General features: G+C 44.0%; 1 protein-coding gene across 1 annotated transcript in view; it reads left to right on the top strand.

The window, feature by feature from the left end:
* LOC136620531 (zinc finger protein 420-like) overlaps positions 1 to 21,932 on the top strand; it is a 254,703-nt gene that overhangs the window by 69,205 nt on the left and 163,566 nt on the right. Inside the window, exons 8-10 of the mRNA XM_066595378.1 lie at positions 13,626 to 13,793; positions 13,877 to 14,000; positions 14,112 to 14,209. Coding sequence (XP_066451475.1) covers positions 13,626 to 13,793; positions 13,877 to 14,000; positions 14,112 to 14,209 — 390 coding nt within the window. The remainder of the gene's footprint in view (positions 1 to 13,625; positions 13,794 to 13,876; positions 14,001 to 14,111; positions 14,210 to 21,932) is intronic.

Genomic DNA, 21,932 nt, shown 5'->3' with positions numbered 1-21,932 from the left:
ATCTGTCTATACTGTTGCTGCAGAAATGTTACAGGGGTCTGCGTATACTACTGCCACAAGGATGTTAATGGGGTCTGCCTATACTGCTGCCAAGCAAACTTTACAGGGGTTTGCCTATACTGCTGCCACAAGGATGTTACTGGGCTCTGCCTATACTGCTGCCACGTAAATGTTACAGAAGTCTGCCTATACTTCTGCTACAGAAATGTTACTGGGATCTGTCTATACTGTTACTACAGAAATGTTACAGGGGTCTTCGTATACTGCTGCCACAAGGATGTTACTGGGGTCTGCGTATACTGCTGCCACAAGGATGTTACTGGGCTCTGCCTATACTGCTGCCACTTAAATGTTACAGGGTCTGCCTATACTTCTGCTACAGAAATGTTACTGGGATCTGTCTATACTGTTACTACAGAAATGTTACAGGAGTCTGCGTATACTGCTACCACAAGGATGTTACTGGGCTCTGCCTATACTGCTGCCACGTAAATTTTACAGGGGTATGCCTATACTGCTGCCACAAGGATGTTACTGGGGTCTGCCTATACTGCTGCCACTTAAATGTTACAGGGGTCTGCCTATACTTCTGCAACAGAAATGTTACTGGGATCTGTCTGTACTGTTACTATAGAAACATTACAGGGGTCTGCCAATACTGCTACTACATAAATATTACTGGGGTCTGCCTATGCTTCTGCTACATAAATGTTACAGTGGTCTGCTTATACTGCGGCGAAATGTTACTGGGGTCTGCCTTTACTTCTACAGAAATGTTACTTGGGTCTGCCTATACTTCTACTACAGACATGTTACAGGGGTCTGCCTATGCTTGTGCTACATAAATGTTACAGGGGTCTGCTTATACTGCTGTTACAGAAATGTTACAGGGGTCTGCCTATACTGCTGCTACATAAATGTTACTGGGGTCTGCTTATACCTTTACTAGAGGAATATTACAGGGGTCTGTGTATACTATGGGTGCACTAAGTCTTCCCATTGCGGTGTTCTACCTATCTGGCCCCCAAAAAAACCCAGACTGACAAGGGCATGGGTTGTGGGCCGAGGCCAACATGTATTTTCTCTCATGTAACCTCAGCTATCCGGGGCACTGCAATGGGATTTCTTTATGTACCATCTGTAGGTTCCTGCTAGCCACCCATGCTGCGGGTGCACACAGACTTTCCATAGCGGAGTTGTACCTGCCTGGCAATTTAAAAAAAAATCCAGACTGACTAGGGAATGGAGTGTGGGCCAAAGCCAACATGTATTTTCTCTCATGTAACCTCAGCTATTCGGGGCACTGCAATGGGATTTCTTTATGTACCATCTGTGGGTTCCTGCTAGCCACCCATGCTGCAGGTGCACACAGACTTCCCATAGCAGAGTTGTACCTGCCTGGCACTTTAAAAAAAATCCAGACTGACTAGTGCATGGAATGTGGGCCAAAGCCAACATGTATTTTCTCTCACATAACCTCAGCTATCCGGGGCACTGCAATGGGATTTCTTTATGTACCGTCTGTGGGTTCCTGGGAGCCACCCATGCTGCAGGTGCACACAGACTTCCCATAGCGGAGTTGTACCTGCCTGGCACTTTAAAAAAAAAAAAACAGACTGACTAGGGCATGGAGTGTGGGCCGAAGCCAACATGTATTTTCTCTCACGTTACCTCAGCTATCCGGGGCACTGCAATGGGATTTCTTTATGTACCATCTGTGCGTTCCTGGGAGCCACCCATGCTGTGGGTGCACACAGACTTCCCATAGCGGTGTTTTACCTGTCTGTCCCCAAAACACTGACAGACTTGGGTAGGGTGCAGAGTGCAGATGGTTTACCCCTTGCGTTGTCGATGAGGTATCCGACACCCAAACAGAATGAGTAGTGTGTGGACACATGGATTCCCCATTGCTATGTCACTCGCAGCACCTTGGGCCACACAAGGTGTTTGCTCGGACAGAGGCTGACCCAGGGCCCGCTCACATACTTCCCACACCGAGTATTGCTGCATTGTGGAGATGTGTAGAAGTGCTGGGCTGGCAGCTGAGTCCCCTTTATGCCCACGTTTGCAGCTCCTGACGGAGGTGGCACAGGATTGCAATGAAGATCGAACATCAATTTCTCATTAATTCTCTACAGAATTTTAAAGAGCATGTAAGCCAGGAGAAGAGGCAGCGGTGTGTCCCGCAGGCAGTGATTGTGCTTGGTTGGAGGTAGTATGGTGCTTAGCTAAGGTGTGCCTTGCTAATGAGGGTTTTTCCAAAGTAAAAATTGTTGGGGGGGGGGGCACTCTTGCTGCTATTGTGGCTTAATAGTGAGGCCTGGGAACCTGAGATGCAGCCCTGCATGTTGCCCCTCGCCTGCCCTATCCGTTTTTGCGTCATTGCCATCACTTTCGTAGGTTTTGCAGATTTTCACAAATGAAAACCTTAACGGAGCATGGGTCATATACAAAAATGCTCGAGTCGCCCATTGACTTCAATGGGGTTCGTTACTCGAAACGAACTCTCGAGCATCGCGGAAAGTTCGACTCGAGCAACGAGCACCCGAGCATTTTGGTGCTCGCTCATCTCTAATAAGGACATGTTCTACGCTTGGTCTCTTGGCACTCTTTCAAGATGTTATTCACTGCCTCCAATGCCTGTGTGAACAGAGCCTCATAGAGATGTGCTTCACCAGCCTGCGGCCATCTACTCTACTACTGGGGGAAGGTAATGAGGAGACTGAAAACAAGGAGAACCGAGGGGAGGAGTGTACTTACTCATCTCACTGTGTCCTGAAGGTAAACTAACCTGTCTAGCTACTAACATTACACCATCCATCCCATGTATATAACTGGTCACATGACTGTGACATCACCAAAGGTTCTGTAGCAACTAGGATTTAGCCGATCATCACTGAAGCTCCGGCAGTCATTAGTCTGCTCCTCTGCAGGTCAGTGCTCGTCAGGGTACCTGTGACTTGTAGTCCGACCCTCTTGTTTCTTTCTTTCCCACCAGGTGGTTTTTCTGTCAGTGTAATTCAGTGAGTTTTAGGCTCTCGGTTTATTATAGCTGCAGAGATGTCAACCTTGGAGAGTCCTTCCCAGGGCGACACGGCAGCAGCAGGTTGGGACTAATGGGAGAGTTTTTTCCCTCGGGTGTGGCACAAAAAAAACAAACAAACTGATAACAGATTTGAAATCAGCACACAAAAATCTATCTAGTCCTCCTGGATGAACCAACATGGGTGAAAAAAGTTGGTGCCCAGTGTAATTAAAAGTTGAATTTTGTTTTGTGAAAAATATATGTTTTGTCAATTAGCCAGTATAACGAAACGGAGGATAATTAGTTCTATGTGATATGTAACTCTCTTTATATATATATATATATATATATATATATATATATATATATATATATATATATATATATATATATATATATATATATACCGTATATACTTGAGAATTAGGCGACCTGAGTATAAGCCGAGTCAATCAGTTTTACCACAAGAAACTGGTAAAACTTATTGATTCAAGTATAAGCTTAGCTAGACTCGAGTATATACTAGGTAAAGAAAAAATGCAATACTCGCCTCCCAGCCGCCGTCTGTGTCCCCAGCGCGATGGTCTCCCTGGCGGTGCGGCAAGCTGCTTGAGAATACTTACCACTGTTATCTCCCCGCTCAGCTTTAAATTTCCCCACCGTCAGTGCTGCGTAAGTAAGCGCTGAGATTGGATCGAGCGCCTGCCAATCACAGCCGTTGCTCGATAAACCAATCACAGCCATTCAGTGATGCCGCACCAGCGAGGAGATCATTGCGTCAGGGAAACAGACGCAGGCTGGGAGGTGAGTATTGTGGGGGGTTTTTTTCACCTCACTCAAGTATAAACCGAGGGGGGCTTTTTCAGCATAAAAAAATGTGCTAAAAAACTAGGCTTATACTCGAGTATATATGGTATATATATAATCTCCAGACAATCCTTTTATACACATATAGTTTATATCCTTCATGTAGGTCTTAGATGAGTAATAATAACACTGCCAATTCCAAGTTTGAAATCTTTATAGAAATATATACTTAATAGTGAGCTTAGAAGTAGTTAAAGGGGTTGTCCCGCGGCAGCAAGTGGGTCTATACACTTCTGTATGGCCATAATAATGCACTTTGTAATGTACATTGTGCATTAATTATGAGCCATGCAGAAGTTATAAAAAGTTTTATACTTACCTGCTCCGTTGCTGGCGTCCTCGTTCCCATGGAGCCGACTAATTTTCGCCCTCCGATGGCCAAATTAGCCGCGCTTGCGCAGTCCGGGTCTTCTGCAGTCTTCTATGGGGCCGCTCGTGTAGAATGCCGGCTCCGTGTAGCTCCGCCCCGTCACGTGCCGATTCCAGCCAATCAGGAGGCTGGAATCGGCAATGGACCGCACAGAAGCCCTGCGGTCCACGGAGACAGAGGATCCCGGCGGCCATCTTCAGCAGGTAAGTATGAAGACGCCGGACCGCCGGGATTCAGGTAAGCGCTGTGCGGGTTGTTTTTTTAACCCCTGCATCGGGGTTGTCTCGCGCCGAACGGGGGGGGGGTTAAAAAAAAAAAAAACCCTGTTTCCGCGTGGGACAACCCCTTTAATTCAAGCCCAACCAGCTAACCTGCAGGCCAGGTGTGACCTGGGAGAAAGTCCTGCCTATAGATTGACGTCACTGCTTATGCTGATTTTTAATAACCGATGGTTACAAATGAAGTGTAATAAGCTATACATATTTATAAGTAAGATGGAATAAACAGAGAAACTGTCAGATTATGCAAGTTATCCAGCGCTCCAGTGTTCTCTTCTTTTTTCTTCATTTTTTAAAAGGCCCCGTCCTTTTTACAACGATGGAGGTAAAAATCATATGTTGTGATAAGCCCCAGACCTAACCCTTCTCTTGACCACACCCTCTGTCCTGGTTTTGGGCTCCACAAGAACGTTTTAATTCAAAAAGGGCAGTACACATAATTAGCGCCTTTAGACCAAATGACCTTCTGCCAAGAGCCTGCTAATGATTCTGACAGACGCACGGGTGTCATGATGGCACCTCGTGTCTCTAGATGGCGAACAACATAATAGTTGGAGCTGTTGGATGATCAGATAATCCTCTGGTTTGCTGAAGGTTTCCTAATACCGGTAGCCTTGTGTGCCCTCACACAACCAAGGGTACCAACACCTCCTGACAGTCTGGTTAGAATGGCCCAGGTGGCGGGCAATCTGTTGATACGTTCATAAAGCTTCTTGCATCCCAATAATATGCTCCCTCTTAAACTGAGCAAAATCTCTTCTCCACATCATTGAAGCATCTAGTGGTCAACAAGCTCCACAGAAGCCGAAGAAGAGGTCACTGCACACAAGGAGCCTCCAAGAGCCTTTTTGAAGATCAAGGGTTAAACCACTTTAAGAGCCTCAGGTGGCAAGACTGTTCACCTAATCACATCGCTGTTTGACTCCATCCAGAGACTGGACCATTCGGCTGTTGGGGGTTTCCCTTTTTCTGCTCCCGAGCAAAGCAGGAAGGCGGAATCCCCAGCAGAAGTGTGAAAGCACCCTAACAAAATACAAAGTTACTGAACATAAGAGAAATCTAAATGAAATCACTATTCAGCGGGACCATCTTTGCCTTCAAGAAAGCATCAGTTCTTATAGATCCGTTAATAAGGGAGATGGAATAAATCCTCTACAGTGCCACCTATTGAAAGGCAGCATTCCTTCGAGTCAAAGTGGGACTTTTTATACAAGTCTTGTTACAATGACTGGGAATCAAAAGCAAAGCCAGACTCCATGTACATACAGCTGTTTCCGGGTTATTGCTCTCCCTAAGGAGAAAAGAGCGTTTCTGACCCCTTATAGATCCGTTCACACACAGTACTTGAGGGAATCCAGCAGCGAGGTTTTTTGAAACATCTTGAAGAAGTAATGCAGTGACCAAGGCACAGGGCCCACAGCTTAGGAGATGGCGGGGTAGATGTTGGGGATGTCACGGTGGCACTACCATCTCCTCCCTGAGGGATGTGTGCAACCCTTTGGCAAGGCTGTGACAGGCCTCTCCAGGCAACGCTAGTGGTGCGATTACCTGTATAAAACTATGGAAGGATTCTTCAATATGTGTCAGGGGTGATGCCACCGTTCCATCCACTGCGGTGAACTAAGATGATGGTGCAACAAATGGTCCACACACACAGGGCTGTACTTTAAATAGACTAAACGAGGAACAGTCGGTAGAGTCTTTCTTTACTGTAACATTCAACAGGGATAATACATAACAGTTCTTGTCATGGAGGATGGGTTTTGAGACAACTTCTAGTTGTGAGGAGGCAGGGAGGCCACTCGGGGTATCTTGGTGCATACAGCCCTTGTTATCACCCGGATGACTTCTCTCACTCTCATACTCTCTACCAGCCAACACTCACGGTTTGGTTGTCTATTGTTGCACACTCTCCATCCTTCCACGATCACTTTAGGTCTCTACGCCAACTGGGGATGAAACGGGATATTGTCTAGCAGCTGAGATATCACTCTGCTTCCTCCATATTGGATAGGCCTAGACAAGTCTTTCTCCTCTCTCTCACACTCTTTTCAGATGTTATACTCCATGGGTAGACTAGTCTGCATCCACTGACCAGACAGATAGACTGACTTCAATTTACTTGAATAGAGTAGAGTGCCTCACTTGCTCACCTTGCAAACACATATATCTTCCATACTCATGTGACAACATAAATTGTTACATTTCCCAGACATACCCAGACATTAACCTCTCATATGCTGCAGCTGTGCAATACACATAATCACTGACAAGACAATTTGCACTGTGCATCTACACTAAAGACATGACATTTATGGAGGGGCCAGATATATATACTTCGGGCCACTACACTAAGCTCAGAATGTCTGTGGATGTCGACTTGTTCACACCCTTCTGTCTGTTCATGTAATCCCAGACAGACTGGGTGATGAGATCAGGGCTCTGTGGAGCCATATTATAATTTCCAGGACTCCTGCTTTTTCTCTACACTAAAGATAGGTCTTAATGACATTGGCTGGATGTTTGGGGTTAAGACTAAACCACCTGGCTTTAGCGTTAGGACCATTGTGAAAGCTTGGTCACCTGGACGTTGGTAGATGGGCCAAAGTAATTTGATCAAATTATATACCAAGAACCTTGCATTGTTTAACCCCTTAGTGAAGAAGCCTGTTTGCGCCTTAGTGACAGAGCCAAATTTTGGAAATCTGACATGCGTCGTTCAACGTAGCATAACTCCGTAAATGCTTTACATATCCAAGTTATTCTGACATTGTTTTTTCGCCACATGTTGTACTTCATTTTGGTTGTAAAAAGAGACCGATATAATTCGTGTATATTTTTTAAAAGCGCCAAAATTGGGAAAATTTTGAAAAAATTGTCATTTTTTTCACATTTTCAACTGTAATATCTCAAATATGTCCAAACATACTGTACAAATTTTTTATAAGATATATATTTCCATCTGTTTACTTTATTCTGAATGCACATTTGAAAAACTTTTGTGTTTTTTTTAAACATTTAGAGGGCGTACAAATTTAACATTACTTTTTCATCATTTTGAGGAACACTTTGTTTTCCTGCACCAAGCCAAGTTTGCAAAGGCTCATTAGTATCAGAAAAATAGATACCCCCCCAAATGACCCCATTTTAAAAACTACATCCCTTAATGTATCCACTGAGGGGTGTCATGAGTATTTTGACCCCATAGTTTTTCTCAGGAATTAATTAAATTTAGAGAAAAAATAAAAAGTTATATTTTTGCAAATATGTCATTTTAAAGACATATTTTTTTCCTATAGTGCCCATGAAAATGAGGATTTGCACCCCAAAATGGATACCCCCATTTCTCCCGTGTTCAGAAATATAGCACATTTGTAGAGCTCTTGAGCGGCCAAAATCAAAGAGAACCCCCACAAATGACCCCATTTTGAAAACTAGACCCCTCAACGAATTTATCTAGGGGTGAACTGCCAATTTTGACCCCACAGTTTTTGAATGAATTCAAGCAAAGCAAAAGGAAAAAATTGTGATTTTCGTTCTTTTGTTAATTCTGTCATTTTAAAAACAGCATTTTTTGTACAGCACACACATGAATGAAGCCGTGCACCCCAAAATGGATACCCCTGTTTCTCCCGTGTTCAGAGACATACCCATTGTGGCCCTAATCTTATGTTTGGATGCACAACGGGGCCCAAAACGAAAGGAGTAGTCGGTGTCTTTCAGAACATAAATTTTGCTTGAAGGCGTTTTAGATCCCATGGCACATTTGTAGAGCTCTTGAGCGGCCAAAACCAAAGAGAGCCCCCACAAGTGACCCCATTTTAAAAATTACACCCCTAATGAATTTATCTAGGGGTGTACTGCCCATTTTGACCCTGCAGTTTTTGAATGAATTCAAGCAAAGGCAAAGGAAAAAAATGTGATTTTCCTTTTTTTGGCAATTCTGTCATTTTAAAAACTGCTTTTTTTTGTATAGCACACACATGAATGATTACTTGCACCCCAAAATAGATACTCCTTTTTGTTCCGTGTTCAGAGACATACCCATTGTGGCCCTAATCTTTTGTCTGGATGCACAACGGGGCCCAAAATGAAAGGAGTAGTCGGTGGCTTTCAGAACAGAAATTTAGCATGAAGGAGATTTAGGCCCCATAGCACACTTGTAGAGCCCTTGAGCGGCCAAAACGATTTCTCAGAAATCTTGTCCACACGGGAGGGCCAATACGCTGCAGTTAATCCGTCTGAAACCGCGGCTGCGGCGCGGCTTTGCCGACCGCAGCATGTCCAATCTTTTTTCTTTCCATTGCGGCCGTGCTCTCCTCTATGGGCGGGCCAGCCGTAGCGGAAGAGCGTGCGGCCGTGCCACTTCAAAGCCGTCGCTTTTTTTTCCACGGCGCTTCTCCCGGCGGAAATCTCGCGGTTTTTCCTGCGGCCAAACTGCGAGATTTCCAGCGGGATTCCGGCCCGTGTGACCCCAGCCTTATAGTACATTTATTTTGTGTGCTGTTGCCATTTTTGGTTTCTGCTTCTGATGTTTAGGGTTGTTGTCCCCCTACTGAATATATTTGGAGTCAATCAGTCAATCACACCTTCTAGTTTTGAAAAAAATTCTTACTTTGCAGCATTTCTTCCACACCTGCCTAAAACATTTACATAGTACTGTATATCACAGGAAGACTGGGCGAGGGAGGCAAAAAAAAAATCGTGTGACTCCCTGTCAGGCCAGCAGGGGGCAGCACTAACCATAGAGAGTGCTGATCCACCTGCTCACACAGCGTGAGGTCTGAAGGTGAGATTTGCTCTCCGACCCCTGGAAGAGTCACTATTCTCCGGGGTTATATTCCTATCACACAGCGCTAAACCAGCTGCAGCCCCTTCATTCTCAGGATCGGGTGTCCCGATAGTCAGACACCCCCCCCCCCCACACCACACAGGGATGACATATCCTAGTGATGGTCCATTACTCTGTGTGATGGGAATAACCCTATAAAGGTGATGATATCAGTGGGGTGGTGATTGGTGTCCGCATAGTAGTATGTGAGGAATTGCGCACACGGCGTCCGTGTATGTGATAGTACAGGTCTTCCTGGAGGAGTGATAGAATATTGGTAACATTGTATACATCGATAACACATAACCAGGGATTAGAGCGAATTAAATTTCATTTAGAGAATAAAAGTAGTGGAACTGAGCAGGAACAAGTAACTTTTATTTTAAAAATGATTAATTTTATATTAACCCATAATTATATTTGTTCTGGTTCCACTATTACCAGCATTCCGGGACCGCCATGGGTACGAGTTTCACACCAAGTTATGCAAATTATTCATGGGGCTTTGGGAACATAAATCCATACGTCCCAATCTGGACGTAGCCCTGGTCTTATAGAAGTGTTTTATTGACGATTTCATTTTTGTTTGGTCTGGTATCCCGGTGGAATTGAATATATTTCTGTATGAGGTTAATGTAAGCAATTATAATTTACAGCTCACAGCCAATACTGGAGTGAATAAGGTTCAGAATCTGGATTTGGAAATGAAGTGTGGTGCGGGTAAGGTGGAATGAAATACTTCCCATAAGCCCAAGCCAATAAATGGTTTAGTTTTGTTTATTAGTTATCATCTGCCTCCATGGCTATTGGGGGAATACTGATCCAGTATCGCTGTTTGAAGAGGTTGTTGAAATGGAAGCTGAAAATTCAACAAAGCAGTTTATAGATAAAGGATATTCTGAGGGCATTTTGTTTATCTCAGTGAAAAAAGTCAGGGGTTTGGATTTAGAAGCTCATTAAAGGGGTTGTCCCGCGAAAGCAAGTGGGTCTATACACTTCTGTATGGCCATATTAATGCACTTTGTAATATACATTGTGCATTAATTATGAGCCATACAGAAGTTATCAGAAGTTTTTCACTTACCTGCTCCGTTGCTAGCGTCCTCGTTTCCATGGAGCCGTCTAATTTTCAGCGTCTAATCGCCGCAGTCCCGGTCTTCTTCTTTTCTGAATGGGGCCGCTCGTGCCGGAGATCAGCTCCGTGTAGCTCCGCCCCGTCACGTGCCGATTCCAGCCAATCGGGAGGCTTGAATCGGCAATGGACCGCACAGAAGCCCTGCGGTCCACCGAGGGAGAAGATCCCGGCGGCCATCTTCAACCGGTAAGTAAGAAGTCACCGGAGCGCGAGGATTAAGGTAAGCGCTGTGCGGTTTTTTTTTAAGTCCCTGCATCGGGTTTGTCTTGCACCGAACAGGGGGGCTGTTGAAAAAAAAAAAAAAACACGTTCCGGCGCGGGACAATTCCTTTAATGAGGATAAATCAAATTGAAAGAAAGATCTGATTAAACTGGAAGGTTCAGTTAAACTTATTATATGTTATGGTACTGATCATAGGCATATTAGAAGGGTTATTAGTAGGCATTAGCATTTGTTGGGAGAGGATAAAATCTGAGTCCGATATTTCTAGAGAAACTGCCGATAGTACCGTGTTTCCCCAAAATAAGACAGTGTCTTATATTAATTTTTGTTCAAAAAGGTTTAACTTTTTTACATGTATAGCTGCCTAGACACTATTTAAATTGACTTTTTTAATTAACTGTTAGCAGGGCTTAATTTTGGAGTAGGGCTTATATTTCAAGCATCCTCAAAAAGCCTGAAAAATCATTTTGCATCCTCAAAAATTCTGGAAAATCATGCTATGTCTTATTTTCAGGGTATGTCTTATTTTCAGGGAAAACAGGGTATTTACTAGAGCCTCGAATTTGGGCTTAGCGCCGGCACCAACAGTGAAAAAAATTGAGAGGGAAGTTAGGTCTACAACTTAGTTCTCTCTGCTAGGTTTTTTAGGTGAGGGAGATGTGTAAATGATAAAAGAATTAGTTTTCAGAGGAGAGCGGTAGTCGTTAAATCTAGGGTCAATGACTACATCAGGCAATTTCTCACTTGTGATAGTGAGAGCATTATATATTTAATTGATTATCCTTGTAACCGTCAGTATATTGGTAGGACGTCTAGACCTTTTGAAAGGAGGAATTGCTGAACAGATTATTAATATAAAAAATGTGTACGATAAACAAATATCACATTTCAGAGATTATCATAATTGTGATCTGAGAGGATGGGTCTTCTCAGCCCTACATAGTGTTAAAAAGGATTGTTGGGGGGGGGGGGGTATATGTTATTGCTAAGAGTCTAAAATGATCTTTGAATTCAAGTCTGAGATTCCTAGAGTACTAAATATGGAGTTGGAGATTTTTGGGGTTTATTTTGGGTAGGTCTATTGTAGGTGCCTTATGTATTTTTATATCCGTGGCTGGTGACCCTGCGTACTTCTCCAGGTCTTCTGCGTGCCTGTTCGGATCTTCTTTTTTCTGTAGTGTCGATGTGTGCAGAAGTGCCATCTGGCGCGCATACGCAGTACAGTCTTTTTTTTTTAAACTCCTGCTTTCCTGCAGGATCTGTAGCATGTCCACAATGTTAACTGCGGATGGGCCATGGATTGTGGATCAGATGGTTTCCATTGATTGCAATGGAAGCCGTCCGTTTGGGGACCACACTCAAATGGAGCATGTTGCGGTTGTTTTCCAGACCCAAAGATCCGCAAAACAAATCCGCCCATGGACATTGGGTCTTAAGAGAAAGGAAAGGGAAAAAACTTTTTTTAAAATATTTGTATATGTTTATATCATAAATCTCTCAGATCCATACTATGAAGGAAGGCTGAGTCGACCTTGAGCCGGCTCCCTGAACCATGCGGGTAGTGAATCCACAACCTTCAGGTCTTGAGTGAGAATTTAGGACTGTATTTCTGCTGCCTTAACACTCTGCACCACACGAGGCATCATGTAGTTTTGCTCAATGAATAGCCCAGGCAGACTGACAAAATAATTTATAGTATGTGGGTGGGGAGGGGGTCACAGGATCTGGTGGATCTATCTTCATCATATGTTTAGGGCATATAATTACAAATATCATCCCTGTTCAGCATAAATGGTGTTGTGAAAAGATGGAGATCATGTGGCTGGGGGTAATAGTTGAATGAAGCTGAAGGGAGTGAGCTATTTGGAAGGTGCCAGGATCTGATGCTGAGGCCAGATCCTGGACCCATGAGGAAAGCTGATGGACATCTGATTGGGGAGATGCGTTGAGGCCATATCCCTGATATCATAAGAGTTGAACAGGATCTACCATATTGAAAATGGACAGACACTTGGCCATTGTTCTGTGTTGTGGCGTCTCCTGTGATATTGCTGTGATTTGGGATTACATAGAGTTGAGCTCCATCTGGATTGTCTGGCTGCTGTATAAAGGAATTCTTAAATTGTGCCCAAGCAGTTAAAGAGTTACAACCAATTCTTGGACTGGATCAGTCACACGTGGGAGGAGTCAGGCTGAGCTTCATGTAATGCTTTCCTGATTACATGTGCAGGTAGGTCCAGAAATCATTCAGGAAATTCGCCCTTGTAAATGCCCCCTAATAGAGAGGTGTGTTCTTCACGAGCCTTCGGCCACATTCATCTGCTCTATGGAAAGTAATGAGGAGACGGACAACAAAGGGGAACCGAGGGGATCTGCCTACTTTCTTGTCCCATCTGTATGTTGGAGGCAGTGCACTAATTTATCTGTAGATGTTATATCCTAGTGACTTTAGGACCTTTGATGATGTATAAACTGTGTGGCCCTAAACTCGCTATATAGCTGACTAATATATACCAGATTAGTGATCAGGATATTATATAAGACTCCTTTATAGCTAAATCAACTCCAATGTATGCTGCCACTAATCATCTATAATTCCCTAGTAGTGAGACCCTTCATGGAAGATGTTCTTGTCGCCCTCAGGTTCCTTAGACAGAGGACTCTCACAGACGAAGACATGGTCCTTTCTATCAATGACCCACCAAAGAAGGAGAAGGACAGAGACCACATGGCTGCCTGGATATTAGACATCACCCTGGAGATCATCTACTGGATAACTGGGGAGGTGAGAGCTTCACATGATGTCACTCTTATCTCTACTAATAAACTGGGGAATGATGGGAAAAGTGAAGGATTCTTAGCCTCCATGTAGTGATCAGTGTTTCACCATCCACAGGATTGCACAGTAGTGAAGAAGCGATCCGGTGAGTGTGTAATCCCTCGTGTGTCAGGAGGATGGAGCCGGACCCAAAGCCCCATCACCGAGCCTTCACCTCATTCATTGATACATGAGCAGAAGATCCTAAAACTTACCCACAAAATCACTGAGCTGCTGACCGGAGAGGTGAGCGCTGCTGGGAATGGGGGACATTATATAATACCGCCAAGGGAGGAGTCTGGAGGATGACGGTATATTGTGTGTGTCAGGTTCCTATAAGGTATCAGGACGTCACTGTCTATTTCTCTATGGAGGAGTGGGAGTATTTACAAGGACACAAGGATCTGTACAAGGACGTCATGATGGAGGATCAGCAGCCCCTTACATCACCTGGTAAGAGGAGATCTTCATTGATTGCAGGGGACAGTTTTGAGGGACAGTTAGTATCGTCACCATCCGATCATCAGATATATAATGTATTCACTTTCTGGTTATTTCCTATAGATGGATTCAGTCAGAGAAATCCCCCAGAGAGATGTCACAGTCCTCTATATTCCCAGGATTGTCCAGAGGAAGAGGAACATGTCCCACTGGATCATCAGGTAGATAAAACTGAGATTTCTGTAAATCCTCTACATACTGATGTAATGGAGCTTTCTACTAATCTTCTCCGGCAGCAGTGTAGTATCCTATGTGCTCTCTGTCATCTGGTTATTGTGGGCTGTGAGCGATAGCGGCTGCAAATGGTTTCTAGTGTTTTAAGGCCTCTATTACACGGGTGACAGCGATATCGCTGAGAGGAAATCGCAGCAATGTTCTGTGCGATATCACTGTGTTTTTTTGGCGGCGATAACACAATTTTTTGTCGCTACAAAGCCCTGTGACTGTGCAGGCTAGTGGTTGTTCTTTGTTGGTGTGGGGCTGTTTTCATGGTATGGAATGGGTCTACTGATCTTCCTAAACATATCATTTACCAGTGCTTGCTCTGTTTCACTGCTTATCACAATGATGTGATATTCCAGTCCGATAATGTGCTATGCCTTCGGACACAAGTTGTCCAAAATTGATTTGCAGAACATTCTGGAGAGTTCCTACTAATGGTGTGGCCTGCACATTCCTCTGACATGAGCCCAGTCAACATTTATGGGATGCGGTGGAGAGATCCATTTGCAACAGATATACTGCACCTACAAATATCCTAGAGCTATGGGTAGCTATCCAGTCGGCACTCAATATTCCTTTACATGTCTACTGTCCACTTGTGAAATCAATGCCAGTCCAGTTACTACACTTCACAAGGCTATAGGGCATCTTACATGATATTAGTCTCTGTCTCATGACTGTTATGTCTGCAAAGGACGTCATGGACCAGCACCCGCAGACATGCATAATAATTGCTCACAGTGCGGCAGCCAAAACAAACAAACAAATAATAAATGGGAAGTATTTCCCTAAATACGTAACCAACGAGGGAGAGGGCCCTGCTAACATGGAAGACTGATCGCGTCGATAGATGCGAGCCTGCACTTGTTCCTGGGACCAAAGTAACCCTACTTGGCCAAACTGATGAAGGACAAAACAAAGCAAAACACAGCACTTAGTTGTTGTAGAATAAGCCACAGCACACAGAGCCATCCAGAGTAAGAAACCGTGGACACCACGCTCTTCACGGGAGCCACTAACTGCCAGCTCAGACAGCGAGCAACTGACAATTTACAGCACCTTAGCTTCCTATCCATCCTAGCTAAATAGCCAGCTAATCACCAACAGATGTGAACAGATTACGTTACACCTGCTAATTTAAAAGGTGTGGAACCATGTCTAAAACCTGCACCAGACTCCGTCAACTTGGCAGCGACCCTGCAACAATGACTTTTGGCACATCAGTGTAAGTTAGTTTTCATTTACTTGAGTGGATATTCTTCCTTCTCCTGGATAAAAATGTATATATTTTTTAACTAGTAGTTCCACATCCCAGTAACACTGGGAGGTATTGCTCAAGTTTCCATTAAGGCGAAATATTTCTTTTTTTTAATGTTTTTATTAATCAATTGAGACACATATCCAACATCATAACCATGATTCAGACATCTTTAAAAGCTCTAAGGTCTAATAGCTTGACCAGTACATATGTTGATATAGCATGAAGCAATCTTTGACTGCCGATCAGCATCACCATTATTTCTTTGAAAAGCGACGTTTCAGCCCAGTCCATTTGAAACAATTATGTTAGTTTGCCCAGGAGCAGTTTAAAGGGAGAGGCTGTCGGCTGTATCCACATCTGCAAGATAGCCCTCAGTCCTGATGCCGCCACAAAGTGCTATAGCTTGGGTCAAGTTATCCAGAAATTGCCCACAAGGGCTCTTGTGGACAGAAGTTCGTCAAATGTGCAGTGGTATACTCATAAATTCGAGACCAGAAAGCCTGGATCTGGGGACATGTTCATAAACTGTGGAATAAATTGGCATTTGGTGCTTTGCATTTAAAACAATTTGAGGTAGGGTAGATTCCCATGTGATGCCCACTTGCAGGGGTTAGATAAGACCTGTGGATGACCTGTAGTCTCATTTCCAGGAACCTGGCCGAGGGCAAGTATTTGTAAGCCGAAGACAACGATTCCATGATCAACGTGAGAGTTGGGTTTTTGTTGTCCAGAGACCATTTTCCAACCCCTAAGTCAATGTCATTCTGCTTCTGCATATTACGTATTGCTCTATACAGCCTGGATATCATTCCCCGCACACCCACCATCCTAGAAGTCCATGTGACACCTGTCTGTGTCCAGTCATTCTCCTTAAGTTGCGGCAAGAGTCCCTGGATATAGGGCCTAGCCTATAAGTAGGAAAATAGTGGAACTGACAGCTCAGGGAACTTCTGTTTTTTATTTCCTCATGTGACAAAATGCGTTTTTCTTTCTTGTGTAGCAGTTTGTCCATCGAGTCAATTCCTCGAGCCCACCAATCAAAGAAAATGTTTTGTGGGTTATTGTACTGAAAGTTGGGGTTGTTAATAAAAGATAGTTGTGGGGATATATGTGGGGATGCATGACTGTCGCGATGTAGTTTGTCCCACGTCTTCCAAGACGCAAGTATTTGGGGGTTACGCTTCAGTCTCTGGTACTTCTGCGTAGGGAGGTGAAGGATATTTTGTGACTGTATTGGGCCAGACATTTTCTGCTCAAGCAGCTTGCTTGTAAAATTTGACTGGGAGTATATCCAATCATGAATAATGCGAGCCTGTACTGCTACATTGTAGTCCCTTATATGAGGGAGATTGATTCCACCATTGACTTTATGTTTTTGTAATGTTTTAAGAGCTATGCACGGTCTTTTCGCACCCCAAATGAAGTTTCTGTATAAATAATTGATCTTTTTATGTCTTTTAGTTTTAAAAATCTGGGCAGAGAATGTAGGATGTATAGCAGACGGGGAAATTCTGTCATTTTTAAAAGATTAGCTCTTCTCAAAAAGGACTCTGCAAAGTTCTTCATAAATTTAAAGTAATTTCCAATTTTTAAATATAGGGTTCAATGTTTGTTTTATATAATTTAGAAGGGTATCCTTTGACCTGTATTCCCAGATTCTGTATGGAATGCTTTTCCAAATGAAAAGGGTATTGGGCCATCCACAAAAGTTTAGCCGATCCTTTTACTAGTAATGCTTCCATTTTGTCTCAATTTAAGGTATAGCCAGAGAGCTCTTCGATTCTCTCGATTTCTTGCAATAAGGGTGTCAGTGTCTCTTTGGGGCTGCTGACTATCAAAAATATGTCGCCTACAAATGCTTCCACCTTAATTTCCAAATCAGCATAGCAGGCTTCATTAAAGAGTGGGGTATTTATTAAGTACCTGAACAATGGTTCTATGGATAAATTAAAAAGCAATGGGGAGAGGGGGCAGCCTTGACGGGCCCCTCTAAATAAGTCAATGGTTGGGGTGTTAAGGCCATTAACTGTGAGAGTACTGGTGGCATTTGTATGTATCGTGTTTATGTAATTTACAAAAGTCTGTCCAAAGCTACGCCACCCCAGTACTGTGTTTAAAAATGACCAGGCCATTTTATCAAAAGCTTTCTTGGCATGTAGAAGCATCAATACCGGACGATTGGGATTTTCTGCGGTAACTGTTGCCGCTGTTGCAGTTTTGATATTTTTTAAAGCACTTCTTCCACGTGTGAAGCCCTTCTGCGATGGAATGAGTATAGAGGGGAGAATAAATTGAAGCCTATCAGTATCTCTGATAGCTAGTATCTTGGACAGAAACTTGTAATCATAATTTAGTAAAGCTATTGGTCTGTATGAACGTGGGTCGGCAGAGTCTTTGTTAGGTTTGCGAAGTAAGATAGTTCTAGAGTCCCCCAAATCCTCAATTTCAGTACCATTTATGTTCATTGCGTTGTAAAGTTGGGTCAGTGTTGGCACTTGGTCTGTTGAAAGTATTTTATAGTATTCTGCCGATAGTACCCTGCTGTTGCTTCCTCGCACCTTTTCTTCCCGTATGGTAGCATCTAACAAGGATGTTTGTTTGTCTGAGAGCGTAGGTAGGCCTACTGTGTCTAAAAAAGTGTGTATGTCTTGGGTATTAGATGGTTCTGCTCTATAGAGATCATCAAAGTCGTCATATAGTATCTGGGCCACCTCTTCTTGATTGGTTATTAAATTGCCAGTAATAGGGTGTTTTAGGGCAAAGATTGGTCTGTGCAGTTGGCGCTACTTGGCCAAGTTAGACAATAAATGTCTTGTCCTGTTACCCCATCTATAAAATGTATTTTTTGTTGCCAATGTGCATGAGTATGTACAAATGTGTCCAGGAGATGTTTGACTGTTGGAAATATTTATTATGAGTTATTATTTGGGGAGTCAATATGCTCTTTCTGCACCATCAGCAAGGAGGTATGTAGTGCTGCAAATTCTTAATGAAACTTTCTGCGTCTATGGGAAACATTAACCTATGACATGGCCTCGAATTACCGCCTTTGAGGCCTGCCAAAACAGTGCTATGTCATCCTCATGTTCCCTGTTATCATCTGTATATTTCTTCCAATGGAGTCTCAGGTACTCCCTAAAATCCTCCATTTCCTACAGGAAGGAGGGGAAGTGCCAGAACTGCGACAACCTCCGGGAAGGGTCCAATTGTAGCTCCAATGTAACTGGTGCATGGTCAGACAGAACTATTGAGTGGATTGTTGTTAGGTCCAGGAGACCAGGGCATCGTCCAGTCCCTTGACTCTGTTTTTTCCAGCAGTCACAGGGTTACTGTGGCTGGCTCCTCCACTCAGCTTGGGAGGATTTGTAATTAGGCTTCCTATTTAAGTCATCCAGTTTGTACTCATGATGCCTGCTAATGTTGCCACTTTTTTGTGATTACTTGTAAACACCAGTCTTTGTCTTAATGCAGTTAGTTGTGCACCTAACTAATGCATTGTCTCTTAGAATTTTCCTAGATTTCTGTGTGACTGCATATGTGAAGCTGTGTAACATGAGTCAATCCTCGGTGCCCGTAGATCATCCCCTCCTCCCTGCTTCCAATGTGTTTCCTGTAGGAAAATGATGATATCTATTTTGTGACGTTTTAGGTGTGTGATGCCTTTTTTCCGCTTAGCGGGTGTATTAAGTCCTGCTACGTTCCAGGACAGAAATCGTAGTGTTGTAGTTGTTTGGAATTCTTCTACTTCTTCTGTGGTTGTAGGCATAATAGGGTGCATGATCTAGCCATAAATATCTCGATATGTGCCTCACTTTTGTCATTGAACCCTTCGACAACAGTTAGCCACAGGTACAATGGAATAACACTTGTGCCGTGCCGCGGGGGCCTCCCACTACTATCACTAAACCATTCCCTGAAAGTCAAGCAGGTCAAGTTAGAACATGGAAAAAAGAATATAATAACAAGTAACATAAACATTAGTATTTGTTAGACATACGAGTCGCCACATCCATGTTACTTAGAGTGTGAGTGAAGAAGAAACCGGAAATAAAGTTCCTCCTCTATGCTAGCCTCATTCTCCAGCCTCCTCTAAATGCATGTGTCTTCTAGCTTCCTCTGGAGTGTTGAAAAGGAGGGAACTGTTGCTATCTTGGACACGAAGACCAGGTATAGGTGCAAAAAGTAAAATATCTCTGTGTTCCACAGGTTGGGGTTGTAGTGAAAAATGCCCAAAGAACCTTTGGGCACTTTTCACTAAATCCCATCCCGTGGAGCACAGAGATATTTTTCTTTTTGTACCTATAACTCGTATACTACTTAGAGCTCCCTGGATACCAGCGAGTTTTTTTCTCCAAGACATCTCTCCAGGAGACTGGATGGTGGATGAGGATTTATACAATGAGATCTCGGACACAGGTGCCTGGTGGATCTTCCCATAACAGGGTTCTCCCAACACGCACCAGGTGAGTGCAGTATTATCTACACTATAAAATATACTACTACCCTATATGAGGCACTGTTCATAAGTTTTGTTTATCTTGGACACAAGGTTTTGCATGGTATAGTAGCTGAAAGCAGGTGTTCCTTTCATGAAGGATTTTGCATATCAGGGTAAATAGCTTGCGTTTTTGTGAGACCGCCACGGAAAAGTCCTGGAACAATAGGATCTTCACTCCCTAAATTAGCAGTTCATCTTGATGCCTGTAAGCTTTTAGGACAGCTTCTTTTGTCGCCCAATGCATATATTTGGGCGACAAAATGTTGTAAGTTGGATAAAGGTTACTTATTCTGGTAACCCGACAAAACATAGATTGTTGCCACCCTGTCCGTTTTCTAAGTCGTTGAGCTTCTCTCAGAGCATTTCAGTCTCTGACTAACTTCTCTGAAGCAAGGCCTCCAGAGTTGTGATGGTGTGTTCTACATTTTGAGTTTTCATCTCCAGTTTGGCCAACCTTTGGGTGTTATTCATGATTTGCGATAGTGCCGAATTTATAGAATTATGTAGTGTCTCCAATCTGCTATCAAATAAAGGAAGAAGGATTTCTGACACCTCCTGCGCCACCTCCATGTTGTCAGAGGCCCCAACGGCCGGTGGAGAGGCCTGTGAAGAGGAGGAAGAGGTGTCCAGTTCCTCCGAGTGAGAATCGGTTATAGCCATGGCACGGGGTGAGGGAGGTTTTTGTAGGGACATAGACTGTTAAAGTCTTTTGTGTTCTTTCTCTTTAGCAGTTTTAGATGGTTTACTTTTTTGTTTTCGTTGCTGGTTTTTTTCCCCGAATAAAGCTGGCGTGTTACTCATGGTGAGCTGCGTTCATTTAGGTATTTGTCCATACTTGGACTTCTCCAGGTCTAGGGATTTCACGGATTGTGTACACAAAGGTAAAAAATTTCACTCTGTCTCTAAGATCAATGAAGAGTTATCAGCAGGTTGATAATATGGAAGTAGCTTCTCATCTGATAATTATGCAGTAACCATCCATGTTAGTGGCACCCCAAGAGATTGAATCATGGCCAGCACTTTCTCCCATGGTCTACAGTGGTGTCGATCTATGGGGGTTTAATCTGTCTTGCTATATTGTGCTCTTAGTCCGCCTGCAGACGAGCGGGTCGGATCCGGCGGCGAGAATTCTCGCCGCGGAACCCGACCTGAGCGCCTGCAGAGACGAGCGCGTACTCACTCGCGCCGGGTGAGTGACGGATCTGTGCGAGGCTCTGTGAGCCCTGCACAGAAATAGGACATGCCGCGGTTTGTTTGCCGCGCGACATTTCGCGCGGCCAAACCGCGGCCGTCTGCATAGGAGTGCGTATTGTAATGCACTCCTATGCAGGCTTTGAGCGGCGGAAATCCCGTGGGAAATCCCGCCGCGGGATTTCCGCATGTGTGCAGGCGGCCTTATTGGTACAGCCTCCCTTCTCCAGTTTGTCAAAAGTCCAGAGCAATATCAATTGTTAGGGCAGCAATAGGGGACCGACGTGGCCCAGGCTATGTGTTATGGTTCTTGACTACCGTGGATCTCAGCAGTTGGCTGCGGGGTGTTTCTTCTTGGTGGACCATGTGAGCCCCCTCCGCCGAATCTTACCTCCAATTCCTGTCAGTGCAGATGCGATGCTGCTGCGATGCGTCGGGTAGTTAGAAATCCAGGCCATGGCTCAGATTGGCACTAGGCCTCGTTTGGCATTTAGTTGCACTGTAGGTGTTTGTGTCAGGAGCTGTAACAGACGTAATTTGCCAGAGAATCTTTGCCACCAGAAACAGTCCAGGTGGCAGAGTGTTTGGACCCCCGCAGTGTCCACAGCAGTCGGGGCCCCAAGTCTACGGAGCCAACTAGGCGGCATCCAGGTAGCGGCGCGGTCACAGTGGCAGAATCCCCCAATGTAGCAGGGGAAGAGTGAAGAGTGCT

The sequence above is a fragment of the Eleutherodactylus coqui genome, chromosome 3, assembly GCF_035609145.1.
Source record: "Eleutherodactylus coqui strain aEleCoq1 chromosome 3, aEleCoq1.hap1, whole genome shotgun sequence".
Lineage (NCBI taxonomy): Eukaryota > Metazoa > Chordata > Amphibia > Anura > Eleutherodactylidae > Eleutherodactylus > Eleutherodactylus coqui.
The sequence above is the reverse complement of the archived record's forward strand: the minus strand, read 5'-3'. Positions and strand labels throughout refer to the sequence as shown.